The 24,235-nt window shown below is 37.5% G+C and overlaps 1 protein-coding gene across 1 annotated transcript; it reads right to left on the reverse strand.

Moving 5' to 3' along the window:
• Positions 1-18,323: 18,323 nt before the first annotated feature.
• Positions 18,324-22,607, reverse strand: C1D (C1D nuclear receptor corepressor; the record flags this gene model as incomplete). Its single annotated transcript, XM_080711301.1, has 4 exons — positions 22,467-22,607; positions 21,668-21,734; positions 21,319-21,374; positions 18,324-18,488 (listed from the first exon to the last, which is right to left on the reverse strand). Exons 1-4 carry the CDS (start codon positions 22,602-22,604, stop codon positions 18,324-18,326), a joined length of 426 nt encoding a protein of 141 aa, XP_080567427.1. The 5' UTR covers positions 22,605-22,607.
• Between the last annotated feature and the right edge of the window lie 1,628 nt (positions 22,608-24,235).

A 24,235-nucleotide genomic window follows, 5' to 3' on the forward strand; every position in this document is an offset into this window, starting at 1 on the left:
ATCCTTTTTGCATTGCACAATATAATTGAAAGCTTTGATACTACAATCGCTACCTCCTGAGTGTATTTTTGTTTGTATGTAGATACAAATGATTTTGTATAATTATTTTAATATCTTGAGGTATGGGATTTCTTTCTTTTTTATAATTTCAGACAGAATAGGGAAACCACTAAGTTCTTAAGACCTTTCATTATCAAGTGGGCTTATGTTCAAGTTGAGAAAACTATTTTTATTGTTTTAGGGGTTTTTTTGCTATATTGTCGTGCGCAGTGACGACTCTTACACGATCTTCCTCAAGCAGTTTTATTACCCCAGGTTCTTATACAGTTCCTCTTTAATGCTCTCTCAACGCCCTCTCAGGTAAAAACAACATCAGTCTTCTATCCTCTCCCTCATCACTCCACCAACCCTCCTTCTGGCACTCTATGTCTCTGCTGCAGCACACACCGGTCACAATGGTGGCTTTGTGAACATGTCCGTCCCAGCTCGGAGCCCGGAGCAGTCCGCCAAGGAACCACTCTTCCTGTCCACCAACCCTCTTAGCTCCTTCTCCTTTTCCCCGCTAGGGCATGCGCGCTTTTTAACCTTCTCCTGGGCGGGCAGGTGGTAGCACGAGGCGTTGCGTCACTAATTATCCGTAAGGCGCCTGATAGGGCTCACTGCGCAGGCTCAGGGCACCGCCAGCCTCGTGAGCCTCGTGACTTGGCTGCAAGCCCAGGCGCCATCTTGAGTCCATGCTGGCAACAAGCCTGGGTGCCACCTCGGTCCTGCCGAGTGGGCCCCAACATATCTCCCTTTTTGTTTTATTAAAATAAGGCTCGGGATCGTGCCTGTCTTAGGTTGCCGACCCTCAAGGACCATTCTTACCCGTCATTGGGAGAACAATAGCATGATTGTTTCCCTGTCTTAGGTTGAAAGGTCCCGGGGACGATCTTACCCGTCACTGACTACCGATCCAGCATACTGAGCCGTACATGGGGAGATAAGCCAGCTTCAAGGGCTGCCATAGCTTGCACCAATATGCGCTGTTGTTGCAGTGTGCGTTGTTGAGTTCGCCTGATATATCCAACCATGAAACATCATGCTACCACCAGCAAGAATGCCCAGAACGCCATGCCACCCCAGTCTTTTAAAAAACCCAATGTTCCGTGTATTAAGTCCATTCATTGTTGTACTGCGGCGACTTCCACGCGGGTAGAATTAATTGCAGCGATGGATGCTCGTAGCTCAATCATGGTGTGTTCAAATTCACGGCTCCAAGTTCCTAGAAGCGTCTTGCTTAATTGACGAAACAAATTGCCTGCATGGGAGAAATTCTGATACTGCACATACGTTATACATATAGTCCAGATAATTGAGCTTACTGAGCCATGCCAGCAGCCACATGTGAGGATAGAGCATTCATAGTGGCTGCAATAACTGCCACGGCCACAGAGGCCACAATTACAGCAATAAGAGCAGAAATTCCAAATTCTCCAAGGATGCATAGAAGCATAGCAGAAAGTCAGAAAACAGGTATCAATAAAACAACCTAAACTATCATTAACCAAGGTAAAGGAAGAGGGAAAGTAGAAATAATTCCCCAAAGATCTTAAAGAAAACAACTCATCTCTACGGTACCGAGCAGCAGTTTACAACTCTTACGTTAGGAACTAATCTTCTGACCTATCCTTTACACATTAGGCGCCTTTTCCAACTAACCTCAGGTGTCTTCCATCTATGGTGGCGGATTAGGAGAGGGAGTCGAATCAGGACCAGCCCGATTCTCTAACTTGCTTACACTAAAAAATATCCTCCTTAATGGAGCCCCCTTTGATCGGGGAAAATATCCTCCTTAATGGAGCCCCCTTTGATCGGGGAAAATATCCTCCTTAATGGAGCCCCCTTTGATCGGGGAAAACACTAAAAAATATCCTCCTTAATGGAGCCCCCTTTGATCGGGGAAAATAACCCTCCGTAAACGGAGCCTCCTCCTCCCTTTTCAGAGTCAAAGGAGTACTTACCAGCCAGCTGCCCTGGACTGCCGAGGTTCTGATCAAAGACACGATCTTCCTCAAGCAGTTTTATTACCCCAGGTTCTTGTACAGTTACCAGCCAGCTGCCCTGGACTGCCGAGGTTCTGATCGAAGCGAAGGTCCCCGTACGGGCCACCATTTGTCGCACGCAGTGACGACTCTTACACGATCTTCCTCAAGCAGTTTTATTACCCCAGGTTCTTATACAGTTCCTCTTTAATGCTCTCTCAACGCCCTCTCAGGTAAAAACAACATCAGTCTTCTATCCTCTCCCTCATCACTCCACCAACCCTCCTTCTGGCACTCTATGTCTCTGCTGCAGCACACACCGGTCACAATGGTGGCTTTGTGAACATGTCCGTCCCAGCTCGGAGCCCGGAGCAGTCCGCCAAGGAACCGCTCTTCCTGTCCACCAACCCTCTTAGCTCCTTCTCCTTTTCCCCGCTAGGGCATGCGCGCTTTTTAACCTTCTCCTGGGCGGGCAGGTGGTAGCACGAGGCGTTGCGTCACTAATTATCCGTAAGGCGCCTGATAGGGCTCACTGCGCAGGCTCAGGGCACCGCCAGCCTCGTGAGCCTCGTGACTTGGCTGCAAGCCCAGGCGCCATCTTGAGTCCATGCTGGCAACAAGCCTGGGTGCCACCTCGGTCCTGCCGAGTGGGCCCCAACACTATATCTAGGAACTTCAGCAGCATCTAAGATGGCTCAGATGAATCTTATGTTCGTTTTTATGTGTCTAATAATGGGATGGTGCATAGGCTGGGAGGAAGAAATCTTCCTTTCCCTTTCAGTGGTGTAGCTAAGGTCCGGGGCAGGACCATGATTAGTTGACAAGATTAGCTATCCAATTCTGAATACGTCTTTGTTACTATGTCTTTTGTTCATCTTTAAATTACAGGTCCCCTTTTAGAAAAGTAAGATAATAAAAGCAAGAGCAAAGTAACGGATGTAGAGGACTGTTCTGTGGTTCCAGCCTTGGCCAAGTTATTCTCCACTGCCATCTCTAGATTGGTGGTTCACACCAATGATACATGCAGATGAGCTTCAAACGGTAAATGTTCTGTCCTCAGAAACTCCGATGTGTTTTTCTGGGATGCGGCCTCAACATGGAGGGTTATTTTTGTTGTTGTTTGTTTGTTTACTTCCTATATTCCTGGAGTGACATTCATGAGAAACCAGAGCTGAGAGTCACTGCTCTGCCTAGATGGTATATGAGTTAAGAAGAACAAAAGAAATGGGGGGGAGGGGTGTTATCAGGGATTGAACCCAGGGATATTCTACCTCTCAGAAACCCCTTTACCCCTTTTTATTTTTTACTTTGAAACAGAATCTTTCTAAATTGTTGGGGCCTAAGTTGCTGAGGTTGTCCTAGAACTTTTGACCCTCCTATCGCAGCCTTCTAAGTACTGAGATTGCAAGTGCCCAACAGGAACAATTTTAACTAGTAACAAAAACAGGAGAATCTATTCCTTGTACCATGCGGCCTTCTTTCCAAAAGAATCAGAGAAGGGTTGACACCCTCTTATGTAAGATAACGTCCTTTGCTTTTTATAGAAATTTATCAGAGGCTTTCTTCCTGACCTCTCCAAGGATTGGCCCATAACATCAAACAACCCAGCAAAAATTTTAGCTCTCCAAACAGAATAGATACGACTTCGGTGCCAGTTTCCAGCCAAGTAACTTTCCAAGCACAAGGTCTGAACACTCTAATTTCTTGAAATGACATCTTCAACTATTACCTTAGAAACCTTACTTGGTACAAAAAAAAAAAAATAGAGAACAAAATAAAAAAGGAAATTCCCACTAAAGCTTCCCAGTTTTGATGTACAATAGCATCTAAATTTCAGTGCTACCAAAATATTTGTGTGTGTGTGTGTGTGTGTGTGTGTGTGTGTGTATGTGTGTTTGTGTGTATGTGTGTAGTACTGGAGATGGAACCCAGGAGCTTTCTACCCCTAGATATTTTATTTGAAAACAAGGTCGCCGGGCGTGGCGGCGCACGCTTGTAATCCTGGTGCTTGGGAGGCTGAGACAGGAGGATTGCACAGGTTCCAAGCCAGCCTCAGCTACTTAGTGAGGCTCTCAGCAACCTAGACCCTGTTTCCAAATAAAATTTAAAATAGGTCTGGGAGTATAGCCCAGAGGTAGAAAGCCTCTGGGTTCCATCCCCAGTACCACCAAAAAGAAAGAAAGAAAGAAAGAAAGAAAGAAAGAAAGAAAGAAAGGGAAAAAAAGAAAACAGGGTGTCATTAAGATGCTGAGAGCCTCACTAAGCTGCTGAGACTGGCTTCAAACCTCCTGTCTCAGCTTCCCAAGTACTGGGATTACAAGAATGTGCCACCATGCCCAGTTACCAACATAACATTTTAAGAGGCATTTTTTTTTCTAAAAAATCTGACTTTTCATAGGAATTTGTACAGTCAATGGAGGAAAATGAGCATGGTTGTGCCCACTATAAATGGAGAAGCAAGCCGGGCATGTTGGTGCATACCTGTAACTAGGACTTGGGAGGTTAAAACAAGTCCTCCTAGGACTTGGGAGGCTGAAACAAGGGATCACAAATTCAACGCCAGCCTCAGGAAATTAATGAGACCCTCAGCAACTTAGCAAGACCTTGTTTCAAAATAAAAAATAAAAAAGTGCTGGGGCAGGGGGAGTTCAGAGTTAGAATGCCCCTGCTTCAATCCCCAGTGCAAAAATAATATAGATAGATAGATGATAGATAGATAGATAGATAGATAGATAGAAAGAATAGCAGATGTACAGTTTCAGTGATTTATTTCAAGTCACTGACAGAATGTAGGAGTTGAAACTGTGTTGGGCTGTTCTTTCCGATGTTCTGCAATTCACACTGCAAATTATCCTATTGAGATATTTACCAGAGATGCATTTTAGAAATCAGTACCTTAACATTAGATTATCAAATTTGATGAAATATAAAATAGCCATAAAAATAACAAATCTGGAACAAAATGCATCCTTCAGGTTGAAAGATAGGTCTCTGTGGTCTATAAAAACAGGTAAAAATTATATTTGGTTGTATCCTTTAGATTTATCGCCACTGAGTCTCAGGATGAACTTTGCCTTGTTCTGCTAATAATCTCCCTTAGTAGTCAGTCAATAGAAGTAAATGAAAATAATATGACAAAATGATAGACATGGGGGAAATTATAAGTGATGACCGAAGAAGGGTGTAGACATTTCTTTCCTAGAAATTTTCCAAGAGGATTTACAGTCCTCTGCCCCCTAAAACGCTGGACAACTAGAATGAGAAAATTAGACTCTCTCAACATAGTGACTCTACATAGATTCTATATAAGAAACTAAATACATCTCATACAAATCTATCTTGCATTGGAACCATAAGATGTTTCCTCTCCTTCCTTAAAAACACTGAAGAAGAGTAAATGAGCAGGGTGTGGTGGATGGTGCACATCTGTGACCCCGGGACTCAGGAGGCTGACACAGTGGGAATGAAGGTTCACAGCCAGCCTCGGCAAGTTCGTGAGGACCTCCACAACTTGATGACACCCTATATCAAATAAAAAACAAAATAGGGCTCAGAGCGTAGCTCCAAAGTAGAATGTCCACACACACACACACACACACACACACACACACACACACACACACGATGATGGAAATAAGAACCCTCTCTTTCTTCTTGGTTTATAGCAGTTACTGATGTGCAGAGTCCAGGAAGGTTAGCAGCTATACTTTCACATTGGGGTTCCAGGTCTCAGTACCTATAAATATTGCAAGAACGCCTTGAGTACTATTAGAGGAAAGTGAACATCAAGAATCTGGTGGCCGCCGGGCGTGGTGGCGCACGCTTGTAATCCCAGTGCTTGGGAGGCAGAGACAGGAGGATTGCGCAGGTTCGAAGCCGGCCTCACTGGCTTAAGAGACCCTGTTTCCAAATTAAAAAATATAAAAAATAGGTATCTGGGAGTGTAGCCCAGAGGTAGAAGGGTTTCCAGAAACCCCAGTACCACCAAAAAAAAAAAAAGCAATCTGGTGGCCTACTGAATTTCATTAGGAAAGAAAAACCGACCATTTTTCCAAACCTTAAACTTCAGTGTCTCGAATCTCTCTCTCTCTCTCTCTCTCTCTCTCTCTCTCTCTCTCTCTCTCTCTCTCTCTCTCTCTCTCCTTCTCTCCTTCCTCTTTCCTCTGGACAGGGGATTGAACCCAGGGCCTCATATATGCCAAATAAACACTCTACCACTGAGCTACATACCCAGCCCCAAATCCAGTTAAAAGTCAAAAATCAGAAGGTTTGATGATCCATCTCATACATAAATAAAAAAGCAGCAATAATGTTGCCAGCAAGAAATAAAAAAAAAGAAGGGATTAGACTCCCAAGAAACTGGAATGCCACAAGCTCAACAGAAAAGAAACACTGTTCTTCCATGACCCTCTGGAATAAGCTTCCTTTAGAACTCAGCTCTCTAGACAAAAGAAACCTTCCCATTCTCCATGCTCTTGTAACTCATGTACAAGTTTTCAGGTAGGCTAAATATATTTGTTTCTGAAAATTAAAGGATTCAAATAAAAAAAAATAAGGTTGAAAACCATTTGGGAGAAATAGGAAACTTTATTCTCACCTAAACAAATTTTAAATATGTAAAAAGAAATGTTTTTTAACGTTTCTGCCTCCTGACCATTAAACATTTTTAGTTTGAGATATCATAAGGTACTCAGCTTAGAACTAAACCACTGGAAATTTGTAAGGATGGCATGAATTGGCCAAGAGACACATTACTTAAAATCTGCTTGCTAGGCAATTTTTTTTAAAGAAAAAGAAAACAAACTCTTATCTATGTACAAGATCCCCAAACTCAGTTTTTCACTAAGAACGCTCTGTAACGCTGGTTGTCAAGAAAAATGGCTCCTTTCCATGGCTCCTTGGCACTGAAAATCTGTTCACAAGGTGTTACCGAACAAGATTTTATTTGTATCTGTTTGGGTTTTTTTCACCATTATAAACAGAAAGATAATTGCACAAAAATCTTGAAAGATATTTTTGTGATTAAAAGAAACAGAAAAAAAAAAAAGGGCAACTTTACAATCTGGCCTTGGTAATATTAAAACACAAATTTGACTTTTATACTCAGGGTAACATATTTAGTCATGAGATGTGTTTGGGTCTCATCTGCTATAGTTTTTATCACTGTGTTTTTTTTCTCTTCATTACCCATGAAATCCAAAGAATCGCTTTTTGCTTCATTTTTGTGTCCACAAAAGCAAAACAGAAAATCTGTGTTCTTTTGCTGCCACCCAGTGGTTGTTATTAGTAAATGCACTGACGATTAAGACCAAAATGGGACAAGCATGCATTTTATCTGTTTGAAAATGATATGGCACACCTTTAAGATCCCTAAAGTATGAAAACCAACTTACTTAAAGTAATGAATTTTAAAGTGCACTATAAAATATCCCTCTGAGTTGCATAAAGATTGGGGGAAACTTCCCCTAGACTGTAAGTTCAAACAAGAGGGGGAAGGCTCTACTCTTTGGGGAGGAGGCTACTGGCATTGGCAGAAGAAGCACTCAATTTACACTTGTTTACACAACTACACTTTTGTTAACTGTTTCATCAAAATGCTAACTATAATCAAGTGGAGGGGAGACAGGTGGGGCAAGATTAATTGAGGTTGGGTGTAAATGGCAAACAGGCAGAAACAGTTTAAATGTTAGTCAATTACCTCTTGGGAAAGGGATTTCCTTAGTATTTTTCCATAAACAGCCTATTTTGTATGGTCAGGAGGAGTGAGAACCGAAAGCTTAAACCAGGTGTGGTGGCACACACTTGTAATTCCAGTTCTTGGAAGGCTGAGACAGGAGAATCACAGGTTCATAGACAGCCTCGGCAACTTAGTAAGTAAGGCCCTATTTCAAAATAAGTAAAATAGGGCTGAGGGTGCAGCTCAGAGATAGAACATTCCTGGGTGCATACACACACACACACACACACACACACACACACACACAGAGTTTAAGAAAAGAATTACTTTTGAGGAATATAGCCATAAATATCTTTTTTTTTTTTTAGAGGAGTTACTGGAGATGGAATCCAGGGGTGTACTACCCCCAGCCCTATTTTATTCTTATTTTGAAACACAGTCTTGCCTGGCATGGTGGCACACGCTTGTAATCCCCGCGCTTGGGAGGCGGAGACAGGAGGATCACGCTGGTTCGGAGCCAGCCTCGCTGGCTTAAGAGACCCTGTTTCCAAATAAAAATATAAAAATAGGTCTGGGAGTGTAGCCCAGACATAGAAGGGCTTCCAGGAACCCCAGTACCACCAAAAAAAAGAAAAAAAGAAACACAGTCTTACTGTTTCTGAAGCTGCTTTCGAACCAATGATCCTCCCATCTTGGCCTTCCAAGTACTGAGATTACAGGCATGTACCAGGTCAGATATAGCTTTAAGATGGTCTGAACTGGAGGACAAACTGTCAAGCATGATCAAAAAAGGGCTTTTCCAGCCCAGCATGATTGTGCATGCCTGTAATCCCAGTACTTGTAAGCTTAGACAGAAGGATCACAGGTTCAAGCACAGCCTCAGCAATTTAACAAGACCCTGTTTCAAAATTTAAAAAATAAAGTAGGGCTGGGGTCTAGTTCAGAGGTAGAACATCCCTGGGTTCAATTCCAGAACAATGTACAGAACAACAACAAAAAAAAAAAATAGCAAACATTTCTTCAAATGATTTTCTCCTTGCTGACACTAGCAACATATCAAACTGAGAGAAATGTAATGCGGCTCCAGTTATGCTTGGAAATTAAAGGTGCAAATTTAACACTGACACTCTACAAACTGAAGCCAGCTACTGACGAACTCTGGGGCAAGGGGGCACTATCAGCAGAGCACACTAAACCCATGCCTGGCCTGGGGGCTCTTCTGCTGGAAAGCCTCCTCCTTGGGCAGCTTCCTGGCTGGCAGCTGGGCCGCAGCACCTAGGCGTCTCCACAATGGACTCACATCCCAGTCTCACTACTTCAGCCATCCTGTACAGGGCCTCTCTGTGCCTCCCTGACTTCACTGGGTAAACAGAAAATAACAAATTTTCACTTCATTGACTTGCCGCGTGGATCACCAAAGACTCAGGACTCGGACTTGGTGCTGGCTGCCCTAAATACACACGCACACCCTCACAAGCAGACATGTGAATATGCACATGCTGACCAGTGGCTATTCACAGGCAGGAGGATGATTCAGAGAGTTCTAAATCATTTATTAAATGTAATAGTCAATACTAAGTTACAGATGCCAACACAAGAAATGTAAGCATGGTGCCAGGTCCTAGCTATGAAAATGACAATGCAGTGGGAATGTGTGTGTGGTGGGGGGGGGGGGTTATTGGGGATGGAACCCTTCTCCAGGCTATACTCCCAGGCCTATTTTATATTTTTATTTGGAAACAGGGTCTCTTAAGCCAGGAAGGCTGTCTTTGAACCTGCACAATCCTCCTGTCTCCGCCTCCCAAGCACGGGGTTTACAAATGCCTGGCGCAATCCAGTGGAAATTTTAAGATGACATTTATTCTTTTTCATTTTATCATAACAAAGAACAAAAAATTCAAAGTAACTGGTAAAGACAGCATTAAAAACAAAACTCCTATAAACTCCACCATGCTTCCCAGCTCACATCTACTATCAAGCATCTATTTATCATTGATGAAAATACTCGTTGAAGAGAGTTTTATTATTTTGCCTTGTAGAAATTCAAATATATTGAAAAGGTCTCCCAATGAGTCAGGTAATTTAAGGAATGTTAAGACACATTTTATACTAAAACCCAAATCTATTTTTTTTTTTTTTTGGTAGACTGGGATTGAGCCCAGGGGCATTTAATCTCTGAGTTCCACCCCCAGCTCTGTTTTATTCCTTATTTTGCTACAGGGTCTCATTAAGTTGCTGAGGGCCTCAGCTGCTGAAGCTGGCCTGAAACCTATGATCTTCCTGTCTCCACCTCCCAAGTACTGAGATTACAGGAATGAAATGTTCCACGTCCCAGCATCCCAGGATCCAGACACTAGCTCTATTCTAATCTTAACATTAAGAAATTTAAGGTTTTCTGTATCTCATTTGATCACTTTTTTTTTTTTTTTTTTTTTTTTGTGGTACTGGGGTTCCTGGAAGCCCTTCTACCTCTGAGCTACGCTCCCAGACACCTATTTTATACTTTTTTATTTGGAAACAGGGTCTCTTAAGCCAGCGCGGCTGGCTTCGAACCTGCGCAATCCTCCTGTCTCGCCTCCCAAGAGCAGGGATTACAAGCGTGGGCCACCACGCCCGGCTTTCATTTGATCACTTCTATCAGCATTTGTTTTGAAACGTTACAGAAATGTAAGGCAGGCGCTACAAATAAAAACACAAGGCCACAAAATGCTGAAGATGATGTGGAGAAACAGAGGCTCATTCCTTACTGGTGGGAACAGAAAACGGCACAGACACTTTGGAAGAGAGACTGGTAGTGTCCTAGGAAACGAAATATTTCTTATCATGTGATCCAGCAACTGTGTTCCTTGGTGTTTACTCAAAGGAACTGAAAACTCATGTCCACGCAAAAACCTACACACAGATGTCTAAAGTAGCTTTATTCATAACTGTCAAACTCTGGAGGCAAAACAAAATGTCCTTCAGTGGGTTAAAGATAAACTCTGATATCTCCACACAATGGAATATTATTCGATGTTAAAAAGAAACGCGGTATCAAGCCAGCAGAGGACATGGAGAAAACTTAAGTGCATGTTGCTAAGTGAACGCCACTTTGAAAAGGCCACACATGGTAGGGCTTCAACTCCACGGGCCTCTGGAAAAGGCAAAAAACTGGGGTCAGGAGAAAGATCGGTAGTTGCCAGTGGTTAGGAAGGAAAGAGGGGTAAACAGGCAGAGCACAGGGTTTTTAGGACAGTGAAACTACTCAGTTTGATAACTACAGTCCAAACCCATAGAAAGAACACCAAGAAGAGCCGGAATGTAATAAACTACAGACTCTACCAACTGAAACAGATGTACCACTGTGGTGCAGGATGGTCTTCACGGGGAAGCCTGGACCTATGTATGGGGGAGGAAATATTTGGGAACTTTCCCCTGTGAACCTAAAACTGCCCTAAAAAGAGGTCTCATTTTATTTAGTAATAAACTAATAAAAATAATAATTAATAGAACTAACAATAAACTAATGGTTTTAATGCTAATATTTTAGTTATACAAAAGAGGGAAGGGAAATACAAGGAATAAAAAAACTAACAAAATTATAGCTTAAAATGATTACATTAAATGTTTTTGTAATTTCCAAAGCAGTACATAAGAATTCTTAGCATATTAAAGTTTATATATATATATATATATATATATATATATATATATCTTATTGGGGAATATAAATTAGAACAGCCCCCCACCGGTTCAATCCTGTTTTGTCTTTATTGTTTATGACAAATTTTAAAAGGTAACAGATAAAACTCCAGCAATTACAATTCCTTAAAGCCTAATTTTCATTGTTCTTCAGACAGGTTCTAAAAAGATTTTATATTTCACTACATTTCTGACATGTATATTTTCTAATGCTGAGTGAGATACAAACATAAACAGTAGACATTTATAAACCAGTTGGGTTGCAGTGAGAAAACAGATTATAAAAATATTTCCTATGAACTAGCCTTCCAAATAAAATCCCTCTTCCAATTCAGCATTAAGACATTCAAACAAATATCACATTGCGAACTTACATTTAGAAGTTTTCAAAACAGCATAGAAGGCAAGTGAGAAAGACATCCACTTCCAAAGGAGGTGATTTCTAGGTATGCCTGGAGTGTAACTTTTGTCCAAAAGGAAAAGTAAACAGGGCCCAGATCTAGAGAAATTACTAAATGTCTACAGAATATACCTCATGTTACACACACACCTGTGTGTATACATATAGATGACAATGAAAAATTTGCTACCGCTCCTAAGCATTCTTAGATTATTTCCCCATTTCTGAACAATTTTGTAGCCTAAAATTTCAAAACCTAACTTGTATTCACTGAGGTATCTGATGGCTGCTTCTTTGAACAGATTTTGTAGCTGGTTAGTATAATAATTCTCTCTCTCTCTCTCTCTCTCTCTCTCTCTCTCTCTCTCTCTCTCTCTCTCTCTCATTTCTTTTCACCAAGTTAATGTGTGACAAGAAAAATTTTAAAATCAAGACAAAGCAAAATCCTGTTATTCCATTTTACCTATGTCCGTATGAGCATTTCTGTACTTAGTTCTGGTCATTACCATCTTAACATTGCTAAATCACTAGACATCATTATCTAGTCTGAAAAAAAAAAATGGACCTAACTTATATTACTCTCCTCCAACTCCTTCTAATTTTCTGATGGAAGGATAAAATGATATAGCGATTACCTTTGCCAGTTAAAGTCTCCTTAAAACCTTATGCGCCCATCAGTCTTGTATGGCATCTGAATTTCTCACCATACAAGAAAGCCTTCTCCTCCCTCCATCTCCATTATATATATAACATGCTTCCATTATACTTCTCTAATTTCTAGCTTTAAAGAAAGAAAATTGGATAGCACACCACGTGGTTAAGGATTTATGGGAACAAGGACATTTAAATACACATTTCTATTCAAATAAACTTCGTGTGGGATTTTAAAAGAGGTATGTACTCATCCAAAGGTACAAATCGCACACAACTTGTGTAAGATGCTTTGTGTATTTATTTTCATTATTTGAACCTGTCTGCTGCATCACGTTAGGAAAAGACCACATGGCGCACAGTAATAACAGGCTGGCGAAAATCTCCTCTCCATGGAAACCTGACAGGGTTTTCCTTCCTTCAGGGAAATGAGTTTCTTCAAACCAAGATAACAGTTTAAAAGATGGCACGCTCAGTCATAACTGACAGTACCTGTTAGGAAAGCCTGAATGTTTTGGCTTAAGAAAGAGTAGAGCAGACCCTTGACATTTCAAGGTGTAAGTCATGAACTCTTTCCCAAATTAAAAACATTCCTGAATAAGTTTAATACAAGTTTCAGACCTTCCTTTCAGAGTTACATTTATATCCTGTCAAACTTTCTTACACATGCTCTCACAAGTTACTAATGTTTTTAATAGTTTCCTCTCATCTAATGGTCTTTATATTATTTACTAGAGATTCTATAACAGAGTACTATACACTGAGTAGCCTACACAACAGAATAGTATTGTCCAACAGTTCCAGAGGCTAGAAATTCAAGATCACAGTGTCCACGAGTAGGTTCTTTCTGAGAGGACTGTAAGAATCTGTTCTAGCTGGACACCATTGAGGATGAGATGGGAGCATCAAAGGTTTAAAGCCCAACGTCAGCAACAGAAAGGCCTTCCGCCACTCAGCAAGACCCTGTTTCAAAATTAAAAATAAAATAGGAGCCGGGCGTGGTGGCGCACCCTTATAATCTCCACGCTTGTGAGGCTGAGACAGGAGGATTACACAGGTTCGAAGCCAGCCTCAGCTACTTAGTGAGGCTCTCAGCAACTTAGTGAGACCCTGTTTCCAAATAAAATATTTTAAAAAATAGGTCTGGGAGTATAGCCCAGAGGTAGAAAGCTCCTGGGTTCCACTTACACTAATACCAAATAAATAAATTAATTAATTAGGGCTGGGGGTATAGCTCAGAGAAAGAATGTCCCTGGGTTCAATCCCTACTATTTCAAAAATAAATATAATAATCTGTTCCAGGACTCTCACCTAGCTCTTAATACTTTGCTGGTAATCTTTGGTGTTATTTAATAGAAAAACACATCACCTCAATCTCTGCCTCCATTTCACATGGTATCCTCCCTGTCTGTGCGTGTGCATCCAATTCCCCCTTTCACAAGGACACTTGTCAGCCTAACTTCACTAATTCTATCGGCAATGGTCCCATTTCTAAATAAAGTGAGGTACTAAGGCTTAGGATTTAAATACATGAATTTGAAGGGAACACCATTCAATTCATAGCTGCCATTTATCACATAGAGTTTGGAGTAAGGGGTATAGCTCCTTTACACCTCCCAAGCACTACCACCGTGTTTGGAGAACAGACCTGCTAGATCCCCTGTGCCTGAAAAGAACCTTCAGAGGAATTAAGACTGTACCCCAGCAAAAATACAAACTACTATATATTTGTGGACCTCTAAAAGTCATTCACAAATATTTGCAATCACAAATGTCAAGGGAGTCAAAATTACAAGTCACAAATGTCAAAACCCACAAAAATCAGTAGTTACTATACATATATTTAAATGTCTTTCTCAAGGGTAAAATAATAGAGAATCAGTGATAAGGTATCAAATGATTCCAGTTTTTAAAAGTCAAGGGGAGAAAGATCAAAGGTCACCAAATGAACAAACACCAGCTGGATACATCAGGACATGGTGGATAAGCAATCCATTGCAATAACACAAAAACCAGGGGTGAGTCCTTGTTATCATTTTTTTCTTTAGTAACCAAACCTTTTTGGGAAAGGTCCAAGATGAACTGTACACCATGGCGAACTGCATATAATAACAAGTTTCTATTTTTTTTGCAATAAAATTTTTCAACATAGCACCTCAATAGATAATACCTACCTAACAAGGAATTGAAGGTATTCTTTTCTATTTCTCCTAATCATCTCATTCAAATCCTATCACCATGAATTTCCTGGGTACTTGCTTTAAAATATTGAATGACTATAAACTTTAAATGCAAGCCCAGGATAGGGTCTACATTCATTTCAGCAGCAGCATCTCAAAATGTTGAATTATCATCTTCAATTTCCTCCAGCCATTTATTGAAGCTGCCAAACTGAAATGGTGCACCTTACGGGCAACACTGAAGGGAAAGGCAAATAATAATAATAATAATAATAATAATAATAATAATAATAATAATAATAAAGAGCCTCTTAAATGTTTCATTTATAAAAGCTTATTTTTCCACCATCAATTTTTGTATATGGTTGGAAATATATCACTTTGTGAAATTGACATCTTGCATGCCGTTATTCTGCCGTGATACTGTTCCTAAACTTCCAGGTTTATTGGGAGGAGGGGGGAAGAGGAATCCAGTATCATCTTTCTACCTTTTAAGAACTAGAGCTGGTTGGGTTTAGCTTGTGGGGAGGGGGAGGGGTAGAGAGTAGGCTTCGACTGCTGTCCCTTTTCTGGACAGCTTCACTAATCTTCCTGGGTTATATTACAAATTGTGCTATAAAATAAGCATTTTAAAAAAAAGAACATCAAGTCAGAGAGTGACTGTTCCACAGAGTAGTCTATGCTGCTAGCTCCCTTTGGTAGGAAAATTCAAAGTGTTTTCTTAAAACTCTGCTAATGAGCAATATAATTGCAAGTTAATCAAGAAGGACAAATTTACAGAATTCTATTATGGACCTGTTATCTCTTCCCTTAATGCAGTTGCTAATATATCAACAGAATAGGGTTCATATTACAAACCTGAATACAGGGAAAGAGAAAAATCAACATTAAGAAAGTATATTCATATCATATTTACATATTTATGCAAAATACGTTGCTTCCAGGATCACTTTGTAAAAAAATAAAATGCCCTGAATTTATCTGAATAATTGTATTAACTATACCATGAAAGAAGAAAATGAGACATATGTGCATTTATTCTTCCCTTTATATACCAAACTTGGCTATTACATGATGCTCAGAATCACTATTCAAATCTTTCTTAGTTAATGTCACTTCATAAAGCCAGAATTTCTGACAATTTATTGCAGAAAATTATTTAACTATATCAAACTGAGCAATTCCTAACGTGTTTTTCTCCAATTACTAACTTAAGAAAAAAGTATTTACATACATTATATTGTCTAATTTTGAAGTATTTCCTACATTTCTGGTCAATTTTTAAAGTTTTATCTAGAAATAGTACCAGTCCATTTCAAGTAGCTAAGAAGAATTTTTTAATCTGCAGGGTTTCTTAAAAACCCATCAACTTGAAATAACCTCCTAATTCCAGGAATGTAAACCATAATTCAAGCTTTAACTTTTCTCTTAATACAGTCTACTTTATAAAACTAATTCCCATTATGCAACTATGAAAAAGAAGAAAATTTTACTTAAAATAATACTGGGATGCATTATCTCAGTACTTAGTATTAGATTAATAGACTAAAATTCCAATTTTAAAAATATCTATAGCTGCAATTTCTCTGACTTGTCAATTCCCCCAAAAGATTAATATAAGATATAATTAACATCTAAACTTAAAGCAGACCGCCAATTGGAACAAACTATGTTAACAATACCTGCATCATAGTCAAATAGATCAATCCATCATCCTTTATGGTTCTAAGGTTAATGAGCACAATTTGTCATAAATTTTCCAGTAATTGTGAAACACTAAATTGAAATTAAAGACTATTTTTTCATAATACTTTATAAAAATAGGAGTCATTAAGCCGGAGTCATCTTCTTTGGAGCCTAGCACCTAATACAGTATCAAGTAATATAAATGTCATTATGTATATTTGTGGAATGAGCAAACAAGCAAATAAGTAACCCAACACATTACTACCATTCAGCACCTTGTTATGTGCTAGTAAGTTATTTTAAATCATATTCGGTAAAATGAAATACACTCCGATTTTTTGTTTCTACAAATAAACACTGAAAAAAACCATTTACTTAAAAAATCTCCAATCTAGTAAATCAGAGTTGAACTTCCACAAACCAATAATTTGGCTAATGGTTTTCTGCAACTATATAAACTTTTCATTTAAACTTCTCTTCATAAAATTTACAGAAATACAAGTTATAAGTTTCTTTACAATAAACAACTCAAAGATAGGTACACTGCATTTGATCTTTGTAGTATAACTTATTTCTCTCATGAAGTTACTTTTTAAAAAAAGCTAGAAATTTGAGAGAATGAAGCTGGATAAAGGAACGAAGCAACTATAAATGTTCACAATGTTTTTCCACTCCCCAAATTGTCTGATATCAGAGCCAGAAGAGACTTCCTGCATCTATCAGTGTCTTCCTCTTTGTGCAGCACAGAAAAAGTTCAACATACTTTACAAAATCCATTACAATTTAAAACCATTTCCAATATCTCCTACCATAAATCAAAAAAACCATTTATTCAAGGTTACTTATAGAGAATTAATCACACAGAAAATTTTAGCAACTCCTTTTTCAAAAATTAAAGTACTTTGCTCTACTTGGCATTCCTTCACACAATGATGTGGACTCAAAGAAGGAAAGCATTAAGGGCATATGATTAAAATGCATGGGCTTAGACATTAAAAAGAGTTTAAGATACAGAATTCTCCATAACAACTATTCTGGAAAAATAAATCAGAACATAAACATAATATAATCTTCTTTGGATTTCTCCTCTGCTTAAGTGGCTTTATGTAACAAAGGAAGTTGTTTCAAAACACTTGTATGTATGTACTTTACATAGCCTCAAAAATATGTAATTGAAAAATCTGAAAAAGTGAGGTCAAGACAACTGAGGAACAAAAACTCACTAATTTCCCTACTTAATATGACTTCTAAACTCTACCTCCTAATTGCAAGGGCATATTTACTCCAAAGAGAAAAACAAACAAATCAGCTACACATTTAGTTTTACTAAGAGAGTATCACCATCAGGCCGAATTTCAGACATCAACATACATACAATCTTATTTCCCATCTAAAGTCAATGAGAATGTATTTTATTTTAAATGGAACATCAAGGCCAAGAATTAAACAATGAGCCAAGAAGTAAAGTATAACCGCAACATTTTAATTTCATTTTGGATAACAAAAAAGCAGTAATTCCTAAAATCATGAAAGTGTAATGATATAAGAACACACACACACAAAAAGGAATATTTAAGTCATCATTCTTAATAACAAATAGTGAAAACAGATGTCCTTATAAGTTCAGTCTACAGATAGCATATTTCATAAGGTCATTATGCATTTAAGTAGTACAAATGTTTACAAAGAACATTTAACTTAATTCCACAGTTGCTTATAAAATGATACTTGCAAGACTGATCAACATAAAGAAATAAGTGTCTAGTCAGCTAAAGAGATGGAAGCTATGAATATAAAATATATCACAATGTTAAAAACTTCCTGGTACTCTACAGGAAAATTAATAAAGACAACTTAATCTTCCTGAAGGAAAAAGTACTTAGCATTACAATTTTAAAGCACAAGTTTATATATATTTAAAAAGAAATACATTTAAAACTTGCATTGCCACAAAATCATCAATTTTCTGAAAAGAACAAAAAAGATGTACTTTTTGAATATGTATACATCAAAACCCCCCAAAATTAATTTTTACTCTTTCCTTTATTGGCAACTTTCGATGCATTTTTAGGCTTTGGCTCCCAGAGAGCATTTTTTACAAATCTTGAAGCTGCACCTCTGTCCAGCTTGCCGGCCTTTTTCTTGTCTGTTATTTCCTTGACTTTGTTCATGTACACTCTGATTCTTTCCTTAGAGATTAAAAAAAAGAAAGAAAGACGAAGGTTTTATGATCTGTTTACCACCACTAAGTTTATTATATTACACCTCAGTTAAATTCAACAGATATGTATGTATTGCCTATTAAGTGCACGGTGCTTGTAAACACCAGAAAACAGGATAAACAAGCTCCATGTTTTCCTGAAGTTCATAATATGGGGGAAAGACAAACATTACAAAGGCATTGCAGAAGTGTTCTGAACACTTCCAAAAAGAAAGAAGTGCACTAAGACATCACTACAGAGGAAAACACTGAATTGTTTATATGTAGTTAAGACACTTTTTTAAAATTAGCATTAACCCAAATCTACATATTAATGGTTTTATATATGAAGTCTAAAATATAAAATCTGAGCTCTCATACACTTCCCGCAACATACAAACTAAATTGTGCCGTAATTTTTCTAAATAAAAAAATAGATGAGGCAGTATTAGCTTCTTTTTTTATTACTATCTAGTGTCACAATTAAAATAGGCAGAATGAAAATACGAGGTCTTTTACTCAATTTCATGATTTTGATTGATAAGTGCATAAAATTTTCTAATAAAATATACAGTTCTAATCAGACTTTACAAGGTGAGAAACACAGTATGTTGCTGGACCACTCTGAATCTTCTGAGACCATTAATCAGCATAAATGGCTATCTTAGTTTCAAATGGAGAAATAAAGTTGATGAGAGCCATAAAATAGCAGAGTAAATGATTAATCACTGCTTAAAAGCAAGTTTCATTAAAATAATCAAAATAGTTACATACACATACACAGAAAAATGCACAACCATAGAATGTTTTCACTGTAAAACGCTGGCCACTCTGTTCAAAATCCTCTAGTGTTTCACTCCAGAGTGCTGTAAGAGCCACACTCCTTACAACAGTGGATACTAGAGGCAGCACCACCGCAGCCCTGCGTACCCCTCCCTCCCTGGACCCAGCTGCTCCCTCTCTTCTACACTGCTCTGTATTAACCTCAGCAGGGCATGGTGGCGCACACCTGTAATCCCAACACTTGGGAGACTTAGACAGGAGGATCACAGGTTCAAGACCAGCCTCAGCAACTTAGCAAGATCCTTGGCAACTTACCGAAACCAGTTTCAAACTAAAAAACAAAAAAAGGCTAGGGGTGTAAAATGCCCCTGGGTTCAATCCCCAGTACCACATACAAAAAAGCTAACCTTGGCAATGAGGCCCTGATTTTATTGGAATCCTACCCCAATAATCCAATCCCTCTTACCCTGCTCCATTGTTTCTTTTTTCCCATAACACAACTTTTAACATATGACATATTCCTATACATTCACTATTGATGTTTATTGTTTGCCTCCCTCCATCCCATACAGCATGGTTTGTGCTGCTTCCTCAGCTGCATTCCCTGAGGAATCCTCTCACTGGGAAGTACTGCCTGACTCCCAGGAGGCACTCAAATATTTGTTGAATGAATAAAGGGACTATTGACAATCCCTTTCCTCATTTATGATATACATATAAAATAGGTGTCTTATTGCACACCAATTCTGTGATCAATTTGTAATGTCTTGTCACAAGTTCAAAAAAAGGAAAACGTTTTTGAATGCTTTTTATTTGCCAACCCTCTTCCAGAATATTAATGTACTGCTCCATAAAGTGGGTTCTGAGGGAGAAAAAAAGACAAATCATCTTATTTTTTACAAAGAGAGTACTGAGTATTCTAAATAATTTTGTTTGAAAGAAACAAACGCAATTTTATAAAAAGTTTATATTAGAAAGTTAAAAACAAACCGTACCACCTATACTACTTAAGGTTCAAAGCCTTTTTGTGAAATCAAAATCTGCATATCATATTGCTTTATGCTCTTACTTTAAATATCTTTCACAGTTACTATACTTAAAAATACAATTTTTCCTCTCGAAAAATTTAAAAGAAGAAAATGTCTTAGTCCACACATTTAAAAAAAATGAAGACAATTCTGGCTTACTCTTTTTAAAAAATAAATGGCCAAGTGCTCTACTAAGTTGTAAATAACACATCAACTATCTAAGACTTGAGAATAAGAATACAATGTCAAATGTGCTTCACACAGATATATCTACTTTATATTTCATAAACAAATAATAAATTTATTAATATTCTTATTCATAAAGCCAAGTCAAGAAGGTAACCATAAGTTTGATTTCTAATTTTTCCCTTCAAATTGAATGATTTGATTTAATATTTGAAGTCAGCAAAAACTCTAAGATATCAGACCTTATATACTGTACTTATACATCTAAATGGAATACAAAGACAAACCTAGAAGATTTATTACAGGTTGTAAATATGTCACTAATGCAGAATTACTGGACAGTACACATATAGCTGGTGCCAAAAAAGCTTTTAGCTTTGTTGCTGAACTGGATTCTTTACTGCTGAGAAAATGAATTAATGGAGGAATTGAAAAGGTGGGGGAGAAACTTTCCCGTCTTTGCTAGTAAATCAACTAGAATATACTTTTAAGAATTGTGTAAGAGTTAAAAAAAAGAAGAAGCTCCAGAGATGAACAAGATTTTAAGAATTTATAGGAAAAATAATATGGAAGTTATAAATAATTACTAGAACTATAACATTTTCCCATCCAGAGATTTATACAGTATGTGGAATACCAATTCCCTGACAAAGGTAAGAAAAAGAAAAACCAAAGACACAATAAGATCCGACTTAATATAATAATTTTAACCCTACTTTTGTTCTCCATCATTAGTATAATAAAGGTAGTATAAATGAAACTTCAGGAAACTCACAACAAATAGATAGTAATAAAATAAACATAAATTAACTGAAATCTTACCAATTCCTGCTTTACAGGATGTTCCTTAGGATTTACTCCTTGAGTTGTCAAATAAACTATAAGAGAAAGATATCATGGAATAAAATGGTGTGTATATTAATAAGAGACCTAGTTAACTAAAGAATCCCTAGTTAATTCATAAAAAAGAAAAGTTGTACAGATGGTTAAATTTTAAATTAATCAACCGCTGTGTAATTAAATTTATATGGCTTATGGGTACCCTGTATTCTGATTTAAAAAAAAAATATCTGACAATTAAAATTGCTATGAAAGTTGCTAGAATTTAAAAATTGCCTTTGACACAATAAATAATTTGCCTTTCTAATTAACTCCAAAGTAATATACATACCCCAAAACATTGAATTTAATGTATATGCAGAAACTAAATCCACTTTTGCTTGCTCGAGTGGGTCCAACTGATAAAAAAGAGAGAAAAAAGAAAAAAGAAACACACAAATTTTGAATAACATCAGATAATATTTTAAACTTTCACCAAGTAAAATGTTTCAAAGAAAATTTTTACTTCCTATAATGAAATAACCAAATGATCTGGAAATAATTTACAAAAAGAAGTTTTCTTAACCAGTTATTTTTGCCCACAAATTTTCACTTCAGAGTATCATCTTTAGTTAGATGAGGAATGTATATAATCCAAGAAGAATTCTTCTGAATCATTTTAATTTCAGGAGTTATGATCTGGGCTTTTATGTCAAAAGTAATTTCTCAATAGAAACATCGTACACGATGCATTTATGTATAAGAAGCAGGCTAAAATGCTTAGGCAATACCAAAGACAGATGAAACATAATGAGATTTGTTTTAGACTGTCAAAGTCAATTTACTGTTTTTGTCCTATAGAGTTTCCAGAAACCCTGATAACATCATTGTAATACTTAAAAGGTCAAAGATAAAGTTTGTCAAAAAGAATGCCATGAGTGCTCCTTGTTTTTCAAAACCAAAATGAAAACATAGTTAGGAAGTATTTCCTAAGGCTGGAGTTTTAGTTTTCCCCCCCTAAAAATACCCAAATGCTTACAAAGTTGAAGTAAATAAAGAAGCATATAGCACTAATCTATTGTTTCTTCCATATGTTTCACAAAATAGCAGTCTTATGAAATCCATTTTTGGGAATTACATGCTTAAAATACCTTCTGCAACAACTCATTTCTAGAAACAGACATCATGGTCTTCAGCATTTCATCCACAGCACCAATGGAGTTCTCAAATGCCGATAAATACTCATGAATTTCTACTGGATAGTCTTCAGTCATTTCTTCACCTGCCATTCTGACCAACTGCAAAATTAAAAAAATCTTATGAATTCAGACTGAAGACAGACCTTGTTCTTTAGTTTACCAAAGATAAAAAAAATTCATTTATTTCAAAAGCACTAAAAGAGTAAATGAAAAAGCACTAAATGAAATGCACTAAATGAAAAGCACTAAAAGAGTAAACAAATAAGAAATCTTAGGCCTTAAAACATCTTAATAATTTACCACATAGATTATTTCTCAAGCCCATATATACTTATACTTATATTCCTTAAGCTTCTTTAAAATATTAATAAGAAATTCAGAATCAATCACATAAAGTCTACAAGCAGAAAAGAAGAAACTTGGGGGATATAAACTATGTAGTTTTCATTTAGGGCAGGGCATTTATGCTGCTAGCCTACTCTTTAAAAATTCACATTTATATAATAATTAATATTTACATGAGAAAAAGAAAAATCCACACAATGTATTAAATAAAGTGTCTAAGACCAAATTTCAAAAGCAATTCCAAGTCATGTGTCTTTAGGTTAAAAAAAAAAATTTATTAGCAGCGTTATCACCTTCATTACGTGGGTAAGAAGAACAGCAATAATATGTATAGTAGCAAATAGCATAGCAGAATGGAAGTAAAGAGACGGGCTTTCCATCTTGTTTGATCACTGACACTGTCACCTTAGATTAATCACTGAATCTCTCTCGGCCTCAAATTCCTCATCCATAAAATAAGGCAGTTGGTCTAATGATCTGTAAAGTGCCTTATAGTTCTAAATGTTATGCTATGTCTTTTAGATTTTATAAGTACTATTTGAATACTCAGTCACAATAAATCAACATTTCTTCTCAATGAATATATTCCACTGAGACATCTGGTTTCATTAAAAAGAAAAAAAAGTGAAATCCATCTGACTATCGCTACTTGAGCTGTCAAGTTACTATCCAACTACTGTTCAACCAGCAATTAAACAAAGAACTATGATAAAAGAAAACCATACAGGATAAAACAGTGACTTCCTATTTCAAATATTAACTGAAAATAAGCATTTGCCTCTCATCTCTCACCAAATCCCTCCAAAATCACAGAAAAAAATAAAAGATATAAAAATAAAAGTGTTGGAAACCAAGGGCACATACCCATCAGCAAACCTCAACAGTAGAAATTCTGTAAGCAGAAGAGGCAAGATCAAACTGATAAGAAACAAAGCCAAGCAACCTTATAAACAAAAGATAATGAGAATCTAGGAATAACCCCAAGATCAAGGGCCATAGGGACTGAAAACAGCTAGACCAATCTCTAGATGTGGGAAAGGATGACTCCAGTATTTGCACCCACATACAGGGGAAAGCACAGGCATCTCCACAGCAAACCAGGAGCACACTCTTTCCTTCCTTATGTAGAATCTGAAGCCAATAAATTTGCAAGTGTGGATGAAAAGATTAATGTTCCAGGGGAAAAAAATTTTAATTACCAAACCTAAAAAGTACTTAGACCATGAGCCACAGGAAAAAAATTGAAAGTAGTCAAAGACCTAACCGCCAAGATTTTATAATTTTTCCAGCAATACCACTTCTGGGTATCTACCCAAAAGAAAGGAAACCAAACTACCAAACTAATGCATGTGTATCTATGTTAATAGTTGCACAAT

Source organism: Muscardinus avellanarius (genome assembly GCF_963383645.1).
Source record: "Muscardinus avellanarius genome assembly, chromosome: 15".
Lineage (NCBI taxonomy): Eukaryota > Metazoa > Chordata > Mammalia > Rodentia > Gliridae > Muscardinus > Muscardinus avellanarius.